The sequence below is a fragment of the Phyllopteryx taeniolatus genome, chromosome 4 (genome assembly GCF_024500385.1).
Source record: "Phyllopteryx taeniolatus isolate TA_2022b chromosome 4, UOR_Ptae_1.2, whole genome shotgun sequence".
NCBI classification, from domain to species: domain Eukaryota; kingdom Metazoa; phylum Chordata; class Actinopteri; order Syngnathiformes; family Syngnathidae; genus Phyllopteryx; species Phyllopteryx taeniolatus.
The window spans coordinates 24,397,725-24,415,730 of record NC_084505.1 but is presented as its reverse complement, the minus strand read 5'-3'; the positions used below and the strand labels follow the sequence as shown (position 1 = coordinate 24,415,730).

General features: G+C 43.1%; 1 protein-coding gene across 5 annotated transcripts in view; it reads left to right on the top strand.

Annotated features, from left to right (window-relative positions):
• The window catches only part of bnc2 (basonuclin zinc finger protein 2), a 201,657-nt gene that overhangs the window by 41,679 nt on the left and 141,972 nt on the right, over positions 1–18,006 (top strand). Inside the window, exon 1 of one of the 5 annotated variants that reach the window (XM_061770813.1) lies at positions 12,371–12,384. The exons of the other annotated variants lie outside the window; for them this stretch is intronic. Within the exon in view, the coding sequence (XP_061626797.1) occupies positions 12,382–12,384 (3 nt within the window). The 5' untranslated portion in view covers positions 12,371–12,381. Of the gene's footprint in view, positions 1–12,370; positions 12,385–18,006 lie in introns of those variants that run through there. 5 annotated transcript variants of the gene reach the window in all.

Genomic DNA, 18,006 nt, shown 5'->3' with positions numbered 1-18,006 from the left:
TTTTGTGGTAATCCACAAAGGTTGAATCAAAGGGAACTGGACTTAAACCCAAAGGCTTTTTCTTCAGCTCAACCTTCTGTCTTGGTTTCTTCCATCCTGTCACTCATGCCTCTCCATACATCAGGTGTTGACAGTTGTTCCGGGCCGGGACCGACCCTCTCATTTGGCTGTGACATGTTCAATGGGGCCGCACTGACGAAGGTTGACCGCCGATTTGGAGACGCTGTTGTTGTCTATGATAAACCGGCCCGTGCGTCCTCCTGCTCGCCCGAGCGTGTCTCCTCCGCACCTCCTCCTCGTTGGAAACCACTCCACCTGGTTCGGACAATTACCCTCGCATCCACTCGTCACCCCACGTCGCACGCTGCCTTAACTCCCATTCCAGCCACTTAAGTCGTGACGGGCTAAAATGGATGCTTTGGCTGCCCTCTGGCTTCCGCACTGTTATTACATGCGCAGATGTTTGTTGACAGGCGGCGGCTTCTCATTGCGCCTTGGAAGTGTTGCTCAAAAAACCCGTCCTCCGCCTCAGTGGAATTTCCTATGATTGGCGCTCGTCTCGCCATTAAACCGATAATCGCTTCGGTGTGAGGGGATTTACAGTGAACCCGGGCCGACGTCTCGTCCGGCCGCCAAGCGTTGACTCAGGGGTAGGGTGCAGCTGGGTGCGGCAGGGTGGGACGAGAGGTTGCGCAAAGGTCATCGCGTCCTTCGTCTTCCGACACACTCTCCCTATCGCTGATCCTAATGCGAAGCAGTACTGGGCTTAACATGCTACAAAAGTAACCGAATTACGGTAATGTTCGCATTGGGCTGTAATACAGTAATGAAAGGCGTTACTTAGGATTTATCAAGACACATATGCAGAGATAAAATGAAGAATGAAGTGGTGGTACTATAAAGTACAAATATCCATGCTGTGAATAATCGGACTCCCAGCTGGTAGCGAATACAGGTTTAGTGAAATTCTGCAGGTAATTGACGCTCGCTCAAAAAGGTTTGTAATTTCGTGTAGATGCCACAAGATAGCAGCAAAGCACTTTTTTTCTATTAGACAAAGCTATGGCCTGACTAAATGAAGCTCCTCCCCTCAATTCAACATAGTTGCTTGGCCCCAAAATGCCACAAGATGGCGCTAAAAGCAATATAGTTTACATTTTACATGACTTAGGCTTGAGCATAAAAAAAGTGGATAGGTGAGTTTTCTTCCGCAAATAACAGAGGATTGGTTCCACACACACGCAAAAAAATCTGCAAATGGGTGAATTTGCGCTCATGTGCGGGGGTTGACTGTATAGCACAGCACTGCACAGTCCTTGCATAGCGTCATACCATACTGTGTTGTATCAAATTATGCCATATACAGGATATTGCATCGTAATCGGAGAGAAGCATATTGTATCACATCTTAACTGAAGACAGCATATTGCTGAGGTAGAGTGCTTAGAGCCCAGTTGAGGAGAGGTGGGAGGGATTTGATGGAGCAGACCATTTTTGAGGCAATGAGGCCAGGGGTCTGACTGGATTTTTGTTAAAATATTACATAACAACCAAGTACTGTGGTTTAACGCTTTTATAGGTTGTTTAAAACCATACATCCATTTTCTGAGATGCTTCTCCTCACATGGGTCACGGGAGTGCTGGAGCCAATCCCAGCTATCATCGGGCACGAGGCGGGGTACACCCTGAACCCAATCGCAGGGCACATAGAAACAAACAACCATTTGCACTCACATTCACACCTACGGGCAACTTAGAGTTGTCAATTAACCTACTATGCATGTTTTTTGGATGTGGGAGGAAACCGCAGTGCCCGGAGAAAAGCCACGCAGGCACGGGGAGAACATGCAAACTCCACACAGGCGGGGCCGGGGATTGAACCCTGGTCCTCAGAACTGTGAGACAGACGCTCTAACCAGTCTCCACCGTGCCGCCATGCTCGAAATCAAGCAATTTATTTTCTTTTAAAACACGTAAACCAATCACATGGTTTGGACGTTGACATGAAAATCAGTTGAGGAATGAGTGAGTTATGCTTTATTTTCAATGCAAATACATTGGCCTTGATCGGAACGTCACCCCCACCAATGTGGCCGCCTTGTCGGCATGTCGCTACTGCGCGCCAGCGTATCTAGAGTGCTTTCAGAAATTCAATTGCTGCGAGTGTTCCGAGAGGCAGAGTATGTGTACTTTGTTTCAATTTATGAATGTTTTATTGTCAAATATGTTCAAAATCCACCGTCAAACAAATAACCATTTGCACTCACATTCACACCTACGGGCAATTTAGAGTCGTCAATTAACCTACCATGCATGTTTTTGGGATCTGGGAGGAAACCGGAGTGCCCGAAGAAAACCCACGCAGGCACAGGAAGAACATGCCAACTCCACACAGACGGGGCCGGGGATTGAATCCCGGACCGCAGAACTGTGAGGCAGACGCTCCAACCAGTTGTCCACCGTGCCGCTGTTTAAAACCAAACACAGTTTACATGTTTTTTTTCTCAGATTTTAGCGGGTGCTTACAAATGCCTATGCCAATTACATCCCTAATCCTATCGTATTTGTAACAAATAATACTACATTTGGAGTAACTTTAGACATATTGTGAATGTATCATAGTTGGCATTGTACTGAGATATATCACATTGGCCGCAGTAATGGAATGCACATTACCAGGTATTACTATTAAAATCTCTGTAATTACAATTCATTTTAACCATGCGTGCAATTTCTGTGACCCATTTGTTTTTTTTAATCTTAAAATCATCCATGATTACGTTCACTTTCGGTATGTATTACTCCTTTTGTCCCGACTTGGGTTTGTAAATACGCACAGCCTTACACCACTTCTGTGCTGTGATTGGTTTGCTCCTCACTTACTGTTAATGCAACATTGGGCCAAATAGAGGAGAATCATTATAGCGGCACCACAAATTGCTTGCCATGTGTTTAATACACACACAGTGTGTAACACATGACCATTCAGAGTCAGTCATCTTGCAAAGTGACTGTTACTTTTTAAAGACATTAATTAATAGATTACATTTGGAAGGGAACTTGCCAAACACTCATGCTAACAACCAATCACCTCAGCATTCCAAGACGACACAAGCACATGTACGTCAATGAATAATTTCCCCCTAAAAAACACATTTAACACATAAAACTTGTGCTTCCTCTCAATGTCATTAGAAGGACTTCAAACAACAGGTGATATCATAGCGGCCTGGAAACACAAACAGCTCCTTCATCTTCACTTCTGCGCACGTTTGCGCCAGTGCTTAACGGCCGGGGAAAGGTCTACCATCTGCTTTTATTCAATAGCATTTATTAGCATGACTCAATGCTTTAATGCTACCGCCAGCCGCTTTCAACACGGCAAAATCCCCTCGTAGAACGCGTGATAAATAAATAAAGCACAAGCCAGGTCTCTCTAAGGTTAAGTTTTGCATCCAAAGCAGACACAATGTGGTCATTATAGTCCTGGGAACACATGCAGTGGCCGTGGAAAGCATTGAGGACGTACAGAGTGACAGAAAATACAGTATGTGGCTTTAAAATGTGACAGACTTTGCACATGACACAGTAAAAATTGCAAAAGGTGTGCTTACTGCTCTTACAGTGTGTGGTAGGGGAGGAATGACCGAATATTATGTTGTGGTCGACTATAATGCGCTGAAAGTCAGGTCAAACTTGATGAAAGTTTGCGACACTGAAAGTGTCTGATGTCATCGAAGGTTGTAAGACAGGACATTGTAAGCAGAATCCGAAAAATGAATGCTACCGGTAAATGCTGCTGGCTAACTTGCTGCTGCTCTCATTTTTGGCGAAAGGTTGTAGCATCCACACGGGCGGATGCGCTGACATCAGTCTCGTAAAACGACTTGTCGCTTTCAGATCGTAAAGCGTCGCGATGTTGGTGTGTTGCAGCAAACAACTTCTATGATGAATAAAGTTCTTGTTAGCGTACAGAGGTACCGCTGTTTCTGAATATTTTAAGGCTAGTGGCGCTAGGATTAGCCGAAGCTAGCGATGCTAACTGCTATTCTCATCCATCACCATCTTATTTTTGTACTCTTGGGCCCACGCAGATATATGAAGACTCGCTGGACTGACGTTTCACTGCTCCACAGAGCGTTATAGTCCGGTGACAGCAGCAGCAGACGGGCTTGTCGAATGGAAGACGAGATGCCAAAAACGGGATTTGAGATTGGTTAACTTCAAGCTATACACGTCGATGCGCAGTCGTAAAGTCGACTTGTCGATGAATCGGTTCAAGCCCTACTGTGTGGTGTACTTGAGATGATCAGCGCCGTACAAATCACATTATCACCACCGACGATCGTCAATCACTCTTAACACAAATCACACGACAGGCTGTTTCGCTCAGGGTAATCTTTTAGAGTCATATGAGAATCGGGCCTTTGCTGGCTTGGTGTGGACCACGCACATAAGGATTTGCCTCCATAAATATTGGAACCGGTTGAACATTTACAATTGTCGGCCCCCGACTATTTTGTCATCAGATCAGGAAGGAAAAATTACTCTTAACACCACAAACCACAGGAATCCTTCAAGCCTTTGCTGACTTTGATTGGAAGAGGGGAATCTAGCTCAAATTAGGCAACAACTATCAGTATGTGTGTACCCGGCATCAAGCAAATGTCTCCACTGTGATCAAATCTTATTATATGTACTGGAAATCCTCTGATTAGCCTCCGAGGAATCACGTTACGTCCTCCCTGTTTTGAATACATTTGGGAATTTCATGTCCCGACTTCTCAAGAATAACCCAGAGGCACAATTCATCCATCGGTTTTGTGATTAAATCTCATTAGATTGTTGGTGTCAAACTAAAAATGTGGCGTATATTTATGCTGGACACATTACTTTCTATGTTTGTAGTAGCAGTCAGCGGTCACAGTGACCAGGCGACTATGTTAGATCGTTCTTATTTTTTTTTTAAAGGGAAGAAATACTGACAAAATGAGAGCAGTGTAGTGTCTTGTTGTGGACATTTTTTTCATCGTTCATGACATACATAATATGGTAACATTGGCACCAGCGTATGTTGTTTTGTAGCTTCAGCAACGATAATCGGGCATGGGAGGTGAGTCAAGGTTTTGGATTTCTCCTTACGAACAATGGGAATCTATCTTTTTGGGGCCGCGCAACACCAAAAAAAACACAATAGCAAAGTAAACAAATCACATAATCGTGTGCATCTGCGATTGTTTGCACGTCGAGCTAAATTACATCATACAGTATGTAAGTCAAACACTGCGTGGAATTAGTACAACCTCAGCAGTTTTTCACTACAGGTTTAGAAATCAGATATAACTCAATTAACTCATTGTTAAACTGGATGCATTATCTAAGGATATTTATTTATTTATTTTGAATGAAAATGATATTTAATCCAAATCAGTCCAGTTTAATCCAAATCTGATACACCAGACATGTAGTCCTGATTTGATGATATAAACACGGAAGAGTGAGTTTTTAATTGCTGTTTCCTAGTCTCTGGAGTGCCTGCCCACCCACCAAGTGAGAAATCATACAACCAAATATACAACTGTGAGCAAATCAGATTAAGGAAGAAAGGAAAAATTGAATCATCGCATAGTAAATTGGTGCTATTACTAAATATCAGAATACAGCAACAACAAAAATCCAAAATGATAGATTCTGCAAGCATAAAGAGAGAAATGGATAGAATAGCACTTGAAATACGTAATAGACGACAGGACATTTTTTTTTATTCTAGTGCTGGAGTAAGGATTCTATTGCAACTAAAACAGCAAATGGTGAAAGTTTGCATTCTGGATGGACAGTGACAACATGATCACGAAAACACACACAAACAAACACAAAGAGAACAGTTCCATTGCTATTCAAATTAGAGACCTCAATTCAAATTTTTAGTAACTGACTGCCACCAAAAAGGTTTGTAAATGCCACAATATGGAGGCTTATTATTATTATTTTATTAGACCAAGCTATGGCCTCGCTAAATGAAGCTCAACACCGAAGCAATAATTTTATGTCAGACATGGCTTTGGCCTGCGCACAAAAACAGAATATAGGTGAGATTTCCGCTAAAAAAAAAGAGGCAAATTTGCAAAGGCCGTATCATGAATATGCAGGGGTTCACTGTATAAAACTACAACCATTACTGGGGAGGCCTGTAAGGAAGGAACATAACGAGAAGAAAATCGGACAGGACGGGACAGGGCTGGAGCAATGAGACGTTTTCCGAAGTCTCTGCTTTTAGTGACCTAGCATGCAATTTGTAAGGTATAGCGTGATGCATTCAGGAGCGAAGCGAGATTACAAAGAGACGACGCAGGAAATCCAGGCGGGTAGGCGAGGAAAAGGGGGAAAAAAAAACAAAAAAAACAGGAGAGGAGTGATAAAATGGTCAGTGAGGAGTCGGAAGCGGGGTGGAGTTGTTGTTAGGTGTCTGGCTGTAACAGCGCGCCGCTCTTCCCCTGACACCTCCAAGAACTTATCATCCCTTGCATTCCTGCACAGGGACACTCCCCTGCTTACTGACACTAAAGGCTCTGTGTGTGTCTGTGTGTGTGTGTGTGTGTGTGTACTTGAGTAATAGGGCATACTGGCCTCCCTTCCCATGGACATCTGGCTGTAGATTTATGTGCGTGTGTGTGTGAGAGAGAGAGAGAGAGAGAGAGACAATAAGAGCTACAGTGAACTCCTCTTTATCACGACGGATACGTTCCAGACCCTCCCGCAATAGGTGACAATCCGCGATATACAGAGACCATATCATTTTTTTAAAGAAATATATGCAGTAGTTTTAGTTTAGTAGTTATACTCCACTATGTGCCTTTAAGAGGCGAGGCCTGCTGGGGTGGCGTGTGATGTGCGCGAGTCAGCGTGGGAGTGTCTGGTCGTGAGCTGTGGCTGACAGCAGCTTCTGCGTGAGCGAGCTCACTGTGTTCTCCTGTTCTCTCAGCGTTCATTAAACAGTGGAAAATTCTTACCCTCGCCTTTTCTTTCCCCTTTGAAATGAATGGCAATGTGTTTTTTAATAAGAGAAAAGAGCATATATAATATTGTACTTCATAAAAAACAGAGTAATACTTTAATTAAATAGAATGTGAAGAATTAAACAGTGTGTGCATCATGAATTAATGCTGCAATCAAATTCATCGTGCTGCTTTTTCTGGTGTACCAGTCTTGGCCACCGGGTGGCAGTATAATATTGTGCAGTCATGCAGAGACAAACGAAGAGCAGTACTTCTTCTTCTACAGTACTACTAATGGAGCGACTCGATAAGATGCTGTAATATTAGTCTTTTTTTTAAATAGAGAATTAAGAATATATGTACGTGAGTACTGCTATATTTTCTGTGTACGTGTTGCTCTACCGTTTGTGTTCAACTATCTGTTGCTTCTAACACCGCAACTATCAATGCTGAACTAACATGTCATTACATTGTTTGTTAAGCATCAGGATAAGCGTAATTTCCTAAGGCAAAACGATGTGCTTTTTTTATATGCACGACGTAATTCTCTTGGTTTTATCTTCAATTTGACCGTAAACTTCACCTGGGAGTGGAAATAAACACCTTGAAGCCTCTTTTTTTTTTTTTGATGAATTGTTCAATATTTGCCAAACTGCTGCTTATTGTGAATTGACTCAAGTTTGCCCTCTCAAGTCACAGCAAAAAAAAAATTCCAATGACTGCTCATATCTAAAAAAAAAAAAAACGTCTGCTTTTGCTTTAAAAAAACTAAAAATGCGATTTAGTGAGTGAACATTGTACAACATAAAAAAATATATAGGGAGAAAGATCCAGAAATGTCCAAAGCAACTATTTCCCTTCACCATCTTAACAGGTAGTGACAAAGGAATTTCCTGCCATTCATTAAAAGCCCCCCACCGCAAAAGTGTCCTCTTGGGTGTGGTGACTGCGCGGACCCACTCGCTGATTTGTGAAGCCGTGTGGCGTGTGTGCTAGCTCAAAGGAAGCCGCCGCGTGAACTCTGCTGATTACGCCACGTCCGCAAGGTCGCGCTTATAATGGGAGGTCGTCCAAACATGTCGGGCGAAACGTTAAAGGGGGATTCCCTCAAGTCATTGTGCGCTCAGGGGACATTCTTCTGCAGCCATTTTGGGTGAATCCCAGGGCTTGTACTTTGACAAACTCCGACAATTTGGCCAAATGAGCGGCCAATCAGAAGCAGGTATCCCAGACAGATGGATGATGTTAAAATTTGCCTGTGACAGCTAACGTGGGTGGAGTTCGTTGATCATTTTGAGGATTTGCCATAAAAAAAAAAGCAACACTGCTCTGTGTAGATTCTCAGTGGCCTGTGTAGATTCCCGTGGTAATCTTCAAAGGTTAAAATGAAAGCAACTGGATTTCTTGTATTCTGAAAACATTCATATAGGACATAGGCAACGAAGCTATTAGGCTATCGATTAGCTGCAGTGTTCCTAATATTGTGGCCTGCAGAGTGAATTAATTGTAGCCCAAACACGCCACGTTGGCACACGCAGCATTTCGCAAACGGATCGAACGGGACGGCTGCGCGTTGTCTCGCGCACAGCACAGCAAATGTTTAATAGCTGTGCAAAGTTGCATTTCTCTTGATGGCCTCCTCGAGCGTCCATTAATCAGCAAACGAAGGTGACGAGATGGGAAGGAAGAAGCGCTCGTAAAAAAAAATAATAATAACACGCATACACACATTCCTGTAACTACAATGGCTTTAGCGAGAGAAGAGCCACCCACTCTACCCCCGCGCCCGCAGGCCCACTCTTGTGCCAAGTGTTCTCCCACTGAAGCTTGTTGCGCCCTGCAGCCTTGGTGACGGTGCGCTTGTTGCAAGTAGCCAAGCGGTGACTCAGCAAAGCACACCGGGTCAACCGCCCCCCCTCAAAAAAAAAAAGAAAAAAAAAGCAGTACGGAGGCCACTTGTAACACGGGCGCGAAAACAGTCGCTGTGGGGGGCTTGGGGGCTGATGCATGGTGTGGCAACACTGATTTTGCATGCTTTTACGCCTTTATTATTTTTTGTAATCAGGATGGCACATGACTCACACTGGCAAGTTTCTACAGAGCAGTTTTAAGAAACCTGGCTGAAATGTATGACAACGTAATGCACAGGTTTGATAGGGAACCTCTTGGTTAAGAAACATAACCTTTATTCGTAATTATAGAACTTAATACTACAGTGTTCCCCCGCGGTACATCGGTGACACACTTGTTAGATCGCATGTTTCTTAAGCATTTGCTTTTTAATGGTTTTTTACATTATACCGATTTACTGTAATGCCCTCACATTTGGGCAAGGAAAGCCACAGTCACAATGCACTTTTGAGTCAAACACAAATGCCATGGACGCTACGGTGGCCAACAAGGGCCAACGCGCTGCAAACGGCCATATGCTACGTAGCAGAAATGACGCAAGACAAAAAACACACAAGCACATAAAACAACTGCAAAGAAAAACGCTGCAAGAGGGAAAAAACATGCTGCAATCACAGAAAACAACAGCAAAAGAAAATGCAGCGTTTTTCTTTTGTGTTTCTGTACAGAATTTGAGATAGCAAAGCGATGGTAACAGTTAGCAATCGCGATGAGCATTTGCGGACTAGCGATGACCTTTTTAGGTCATAAACCGCTAACAACATTCAACTCACTCATACATGTTATATGGACATTACACATCTAATAGTGTCCTACAAATCCCTTACAGACGCTTCTCTGTCATTTTTTGGAAATGTTTTTCGCTAGCCCAAAACCGCGTTCATCTGCAACAATGCAAAAACATGATCCTGCGCGGCGCAAATTTGTTCCAGGCGGCGCTATTAATAATAGTTTTTATTGCCTCGAGGCAGAAAATTTTGCATCAACCAATTTTTGTTGTCGACTTAGCCGAGTTAGCCTGTTTTTTTTCCACATAACCAAATTAAATGAAATGTAAATCAATAAATCAACTAACCAACCATGTAAAAAGATCATCTTTTTTTCTACAGAATGAATACATTTGAATGAACCAATTTTAGGGGAAAAAAAAACCTAAACTAAATGAATGCAACAAGTATTACAGTATTATTGGGAAGAACGGACTCAGGAACGGTGCGGAACGTGTGTGGCTCACTGGCCATGCTTTGCCCACACCTGATTTCGAAGCTCGCTGAGCTGAAGTCTCACAAGATTCACAAGAAATAGACTTTTGAGGTGTATTGTATTTTCATAAACATGATGAAGATATTACTTTGAACTTCTAGATGGTCTTATTAAACTGTCTTGTGTGTCTGCATGAATTTGTATCTCCCAAAGTGTGTGTGCGTGTGATTGTATATACTGTCGTGTGTGTCTTGAGCCCCCGTGCCCTCTCCTGTGCCCTCCTCTGTCTCCACGCCTGGATGCTAACCGCTAGTGAAGGCTAGCCAATTATCCCCAATCAAGCTAACCTCCGTGGAGCTGGCGCGAGAGGAAGCTCCCAGCAGAGCTTACACGAGTCATTATGGGGCACATCCTGACATTAACTGTACTTCTTTACCTCCTCCTCCTCCTCCATTGCTCTTCATATGGCCACATTGTCTCGCTCACTCCACGCCGGGCGCCAATCAAACCCAAACTGTATGCACATGGACAGTAATTCGTGCCTCGGCTGTATAGTAGCATGTCGAGGAAATTTGGGTTTGATGATGTAGGAGTGGAGCGGAGTTCACGCGTGACGTCATTTGCTAAAGAAATGTGTGTGCGGAGGCACAATGCTGTATATCCTTGATTGTGGGAAATGTCACATTTCACATTATTAGGTTCCACATAGTTTGAAAAAAAAACAACAGGAGGCGCTATTACACAATAAACCCATCTTAGCCAATCAGAAGCCTGAAGAAAGCTATTTCTGAAAAAGGTTCAACTCAGTAACGACTGCTGTGTGTGTGTGTGTGTGTGTGTGTGTGTGTGTGTGTGTGTGTATATATATTAGGGCTGTCAATCAATATTTTTTTTTAAAATCAGATTAATCACACTTTGGAATTTTGATGAATCGTGACTAATCACAAGTGCCAAATATACCACACATAATACCACATTTTGCTTTGAGATGGTATTTTCAACTTGTTGTATCCTTTGACGGAAAAAAAGACTTCCGCGTTGCACTATATGCAAATTACCTTTGTTTTATCCAAAAACCCATCGTGGTGGCATCGGAATAAAAATTTCCCGCCTACCACACCAGTCAGTCTCCTCACTCATTTTTGCACTGGCATAAGCATTGACTTGTGATCACGGACCTTATAGCAACCTGCGCTGCCTTTGAGATATCCATCTGTGGTTAAGGTAAAGAAGCATGTGTGGTCAACATAAATTGCGATTCATCTTTGTTAATACATGATAATAATTTATTTTTAACATTCATTTGACAGCCCTAATATAGATAGATAGATAGATAGATAGATAGATAGATAGATAGATAGATAGATAGTTTTTTTGGGTACACTGGGGGGTCACAAGAGGTCATATTGGTGTCGAGGAACCTTAAGGCTTCTTTATACTCGCGCGGACGGCGACCGCGCTGACGTCACTGCGGCTGTCCCTCGCATAGTTTGCCATTGTAGTTGAGCGCAGTTTTGAAAATGTACTGCAGTTCACCTCCAAGTCGGGGGTGTCGCTACTGCTGGTATTGGCTAAGACACCTCAGGGTGGAGTTTCTTCTGCATTTTTTTGGCCATTTCCGGTAGCCGTTTTTACTTTCCTTTCAGTAACAAGGAACAAAGCAACAACTTTGGCGACCGTGGAACAGTGTCTGCTAGAACAAATGGAGCGAGATGACCAGATGACAAGTTTAATTAAGATGCAAAATCGATTGAGAAGGTGGTGGCGTAGATGGTATGGAGAACCAAGGGGCAGGCTGAGTACGTCATCACAGCATGTGACTAAAACGGACCAATCACGAGAGATGTTCTCCGCGGCGTTCCATGCGCAGCAACCGTTTTTGTCGGGTGCGCTATGCAGAGGGGCCGCACGGACCAATTCGTTGGTCACGTGATGCAATGCGGGCGTTGTCGGCCGCGCGGGAGTATAAAGAGGCCTTAAGCGTGTGTGTGTGTGTGTGTGTGTGTGTGTGTGTGTGCAGCATTGAGGCAGTCAGTCATGGTGGCAGAGGTGTGTTGCCTTTAGGTGATGCACTTCATTTTGCCACTGTCGTGTTGTGACAGGACCTGCATTCAATGGAGGGAGTCGGTGACTGAGCAGTGACAAGCCCCACCCTCCCATTACCTGTTTGTGTGCGTGTGTGCCAAAACATCCACATTTTTCACCCCGCCAGGACAAGACATGACAACTGCGTGACGCTACGTCCCACTGCTCATCAAGCCTTTCCGCTGTTATGGTAATAACAGCTGTAGCGACGCGTGCTAACATCCACCTTTTCACTTCATTACCATATATAGCACCGACATGACATGAGGGGTCTCTGGAGAACGGGTGCTCAATCACGGCCGTCGTATGCAAAACTTCACCTAAAATTCACCTCAAAATCTAAATTGTCACAGAGAGGATCATGTCCGTTACCAAGCGTCACAAACGGTTGTGTCTTGTAAACTGGCCCCTTTCACACTGCCTGTAAAATCACTTTTCCTGTAGAAACACCTCTGACAATAGGGGGAGGAAGTTGAATCTTGGATTATTTGCCTTCATTGGTAGCAACAGAGCCATAAGAAAGCCTCTATGGCACAATGCCAAAACAGTGAAGTCTCGCACCCCGTTGTGTAGAACGCAATTATAACTGTCCAAATCTGCCCTGTCACTATGTAAACGGTGCCTAACCCTAACTCAAACCTAACCCTACCCTGACCCCTAACGCCAACCCCTCCAATGTTGTCGCTGTGAGGCCTGCTGTCCTTCTTTGTTAGATTGTAGCCCCACCCTTTAGGCGCCGTACCACTGTGCCAAAAAAGGACTTCGGGTGATATGGGTGACTTACTTCGGTACCATTTTGACAATCGGAAATTGTCAAACTAAGTTTCCAATAGAGCAAAATCACAAAAGTTTACATTACAATCTTCCTTTCATTTTGTCAGTTAATCTTACAAACGTCCCACCCGAAAATGTGTAAAACCGCAAACCCCGAGACTTTAGCCGATCAGAATAACGAAAAAAGTCATTTCCGGAAAGGGCACCATGACAACAATGGCCTCTTGAACACAGAGCTCTGAAATTGGAGAAGCATTTTCTTTCATGATTTGTATTCTGTACTGGAATAAGCGGCGTCCACTATGACGTCATTGAAATCTGCATCGTGGGGAAGTGGAACTGAACTGTACCACTTGGTGGAAAATAGTGAACATTTTCTTTTTTTTGTGAGAAATTGACAATATTAAACATGTACGCACACGTACACACACACACTGATATTATTATCCTCTTCTGTGGATCTCGGCTGCAAAATGAGTTTTGCCCCCAACTCCATTAAAAGCCGAGCCAACCTCTCCCCAGACGCGGGCAGCCTATTTGCATGCGCTCGCGAGCCGCTGGGCGGAAGCGAGGATTCTCCTCCTCCTCCTTCACTTCCGTCCCGGCGGAATGCGCGATAAGTGGGCCGATGACATTCACGGAGAAAGAGGCTGCGATGGAGTGACTCCTCTGCGCTCGCCCGTCAGATGCGTCCAGGCGATATTGCCAATGACACGGGCAAATCAGCCGCAAATGGCCGCTAATTTGATTGACATCTGGGCTGCTGTCACCCGGCGAGGAATGTTCAGTGCCCGCGAGTGCACAAAGAGCCAGCTTTCGGCTAAATCACTTCTCGTCCTGAGTGGGGGGGGGGGGGGGGTTGCCTTCTTGTTGAGCCCCCCTCCGCATCCCTCACTCTATCTCCTCCTTCCTACCGCCCACCCACCACAGAGCCACTCGCCAGATTCTAATTGCGTGTGTCCTTCCTCTCCGCTGCAATTTTCCCATTACCGCCACAAGAGCGGGCGCACAGCTCATTTGAAGCGAGGTTGTCTCCTCAAAAAACATGCGGCTCCATGTTAACCCTTTGCAACCTGCCTATAACCTCACACTGGCATTGTGGCAAAGATTTCGACAAATGATAATAAAATAAACAGACATACATCTATCTGTCCATCGTCTGTACAGAATTTGAGACAACAAAATCAGCCTTTGGTAAACGGTTAGCATTCACGATTAGCATTAGCGTGCTAGCAATTACCATTTTAGGTAAAAAAACAAAAAACAAACACTACCATTCAGCTCACTCATACACCATGTTATATGTAGATTCCACATCTAATCGGGTCTTAAAATCACTTACAGACGCTCCTCTGTTGTTTTTGGCAATGTTTTTCACAGGCCTGACAGTGCGTCCGTCTGCAACAAATGTCCGTGCAGTACACATGGACAGTGGCCAAATCGTTCCATGCAGCGTAAATTGGTAAATTTATCGCCTCGAGGCAGAAATCTTTGTGTCGACCAATTTTGTTGCTCGACTTAGCTGAGTTGCCCTACAGGCAACCAATCACACTCACATTCACACCTATAAACAAATTATAGTCTTTTATTATTTTTTTTTGGGGGGGGGGGGGGGGGGCAGAAAAGCGTGGTACACTCTGAACTGGTTGCCAGGCAATTGGAGGGCACATATAGACCAAAAAAGAAAGAAATAAATAAAATAAAAAATAAAATCTAACTTTGGACAAAGCCTAGATTCAAACCCAGAACCTCTTGGCCTCTGCCTGCCCTCTAAATAAATATTTAAAAAAACCAAACAAATTATTTACAGTGGTATGAACTATTTAGAAATGTCATAATATACTATAAAATGTATAGAATATGTGCAAAGTCTATTATATCTAAAATTTGAAATTAAATATGACAATATAAATACACAAACAAAATTGTAATTTATACAGTATAGTACATTTTATTTTTAGTTTATATGTATTTTCAAAAATACATTAATTGTTTCGCAGCAAAACATTTAAGCATTTTTTATTTTATTTGACTATATTTCAAATTCACATTAAATATATCATATCAAAATAATGGTACTATTGTATATACATTTTAGTTACATTTCCTTACTTAAACAAATACTTTCCAACCAAACAAAACAAACAGAAGAGTCTATGTCCAGACAAGCCAACCTTTACACATTTAACATATACACCACACAAAGTATGTAATATTTAATAATATGCCTGATTGTTTCTTGTCGAGAAATAAGAGGATGTCAAGCTAACGCTCTGAATGCTCTGAACTCTTCTTCCCATGCCAGCATTGCACTGAATACAGAATAATACCATTTCAGCAGAGTTCTGTGAGGATTTAGGCCTTAGCTGATTTGCTTTCTTTAGACACCAAACAAGTTGAGTGTTCACTAAACAGCGCCTCTGTTGGTGGCAACCAAGTAGTGCGCTCCATTTTATTCCTTCAGGATGTGATAAATCAACAGTTCAACACAATCGGAATGATTCTCAAGGATCAATTTTAACTTTCTTTGTCTCCCCTTTCTCTTCCATGTCGCTCCTGTTGCTTCTTCATGAAAGGTAAGTTTATTTTTAATTTGCTGTATGACGCCTGGCTGACAAGCGCCAACATGCATGCATGTCTCTTTAAATATCTCACACACACACACACACACACACACACACACACCGCATCAAGTCTTTGCCTCCTTTCTCCTTGCGCTTCTTTAGTAATATCTATGTGTGTGTTTGTGTGATGCTGGAAGATGCCAAGAGCCATGCCCAAGGCAAACAGCACAGGCACCCAAGGCAATGAAATGCTAATAAGCGTTGTGTCATCTCAATGGATTCTCCATGTGTGCGCGGCATAGATAAAATATAGAAAGAGATGAGACTATTGCAAGCATATGCACATGGCGAGAGATATATATATTTTTTTTAACAACTCTTCCCTTTACCTGTGACTCTTAAGTTGCTGACTTGTGACAGGTCGTCAAGGAGAGGTGCAGTCGAGATTTGTCGAAAAGGAGGTTTAACAGCATTTATTCGCACCATGTGTGCAAATGCTAACGCATTATGGTAAACGAATTTAAGACTTGAATATTATAGAGAAATGCATACGATTGACTGGCAACCAGTCCAGAGTGTACTCGCCTCCTGCCCAAAATCAGCTGGGATAGACACCAGCTGACTGAAATAGATCGTCAAATAGAACATCAATTCTTGTTAAATTTCAATTCAAATCCTTTATTTCATCATTGAGAAACCTCTATTACAAGAGCGATCTGGCTACGCATGGCAGCAAAAAAGTAATAGTAAAAAAACAAAACATTCCAACAGGCAAATACAAAGAACATTCAAAATAGAGTTCAGATTATAGGCAAGTTACTGTATCAGACACAGTTGCAATACCGGAGAGAGCTGTTTTAGTAGTCTTTAAAATAGTTTTCAATTCTCCTAGCGTAATTAGTTCTGGCAATTTGAGGTCCTTTTTTAGATCGTTCCAGGCAGAAGGACCAGCATAGCTAGAGTAAATGCCCTTTTTCCCTAATTCAGTTCACACTCTGGGGACAACCATCGGAAGGGCATCATGGGATTGAAGGGCATGCTGGTTCACAAAAAATAGGCTTAAATAAGAGGGTACCAGCCCAATCACAGATTTGTGCAGGACAGAGCGATATCGTGTGAATCTGCGTGTGGGAAGCGATGGGCACTTTGGAGTAGCATAAAGAGTAAGAGTACGTCATAAATTGTCTCGAGTGCCAAAATAACCGCTCTGTATTACATAACCCAACAAACAGTGGTCTGGTACAGGGGCGCAACAAATAATCGATGAATCGACAACTATTTGGATAATCGGTTCGTCATTTAGAGACTGGAACTTCAAATTTGACAGATCCTCTGATTTCAGACTCTCAACAGTGAATATTCTCACATTTCTGTCGTCCTCTCTGAAAGCAGACCATTGCGTTTGATCCAAATAAGACATTTGCAAAGGTCTGCTTTTACTTTGGAAAATAATGATCAACATTTTTGCCCATTTTCTGGTGGATATTATGGACCAAACCAGTGACTGAATCATAATCACTTCATGTTTGTGCATTTTCTGCTTTTTTGCTGCTATTTTTCTGCGTGGACCCACCCACCTGTTGCACTCAATGCCAATACATCTGATTGGCAATTAGTTGTCTTCAAGCCCTATCATTGTGGATTGGTACAGTCATTGCGTCAACTAATCGGTTCAACCCTTTAAGCATTCAGTACTGTAAAACCCCATGAAAATGATCGCCATAAATTTCCGATTTCCGCGACATAGTGGGGATTTCCACAATAGACAAGTAGATACATTCCACAATAAATCTGCAACTGCAGTGACGGGAAAACAATAATCGCTTTCACATGGAATACGATAAACACAATTCAACGCATTATAAATGCCATTTACATTCATGTGCAATCCCTGTGTACTACTTCATGAAAAATTGTCTGTAAAATTTATATATAAGGGCTAGTTAACTCAGGGCCAAAGCTGTACAAGTTGCATGATAAAAGAACATCAGTTTCAAAACGTATAGCCATGTTTTTTAAAAATGTGTTTACAAAAATAAAAATAAACTAAAACTGAGTACAATATGCGCTGCAGAGATGAAGGCAAGATGTTGTCCATTAGTCAGCTGCTGGCCCTTAATGGCCTCTCGACAATAATTGCTACCTGCCTCTTATCTGTTGCTCCATTCATTACGACGTGACATGCTTTCACTGGAGCCACCGCCGCTCGCGTCCGCTCCCTGGTTCTAGTCAAAGCTTCTCGGCGCGCCATTGTGCCGCAAAAGTGAGCTTTTTCCACTCACGCCGTCTCCTTTGCTGCCCTCTGCGTTTCTTTAACTCCCTTCGCAGCTCCTCGGAAAGTTACGCGGAAGGGTCGCTTTTATCACACCTCGCGGATCACAGCCCGAGCAACTAATGGTTGGATCGCGGCGAATGTTTGTGTGTACACTACTGACCTGTTTTGCTTACGTCTGTGCAATGAAAAGCGTCCTTTT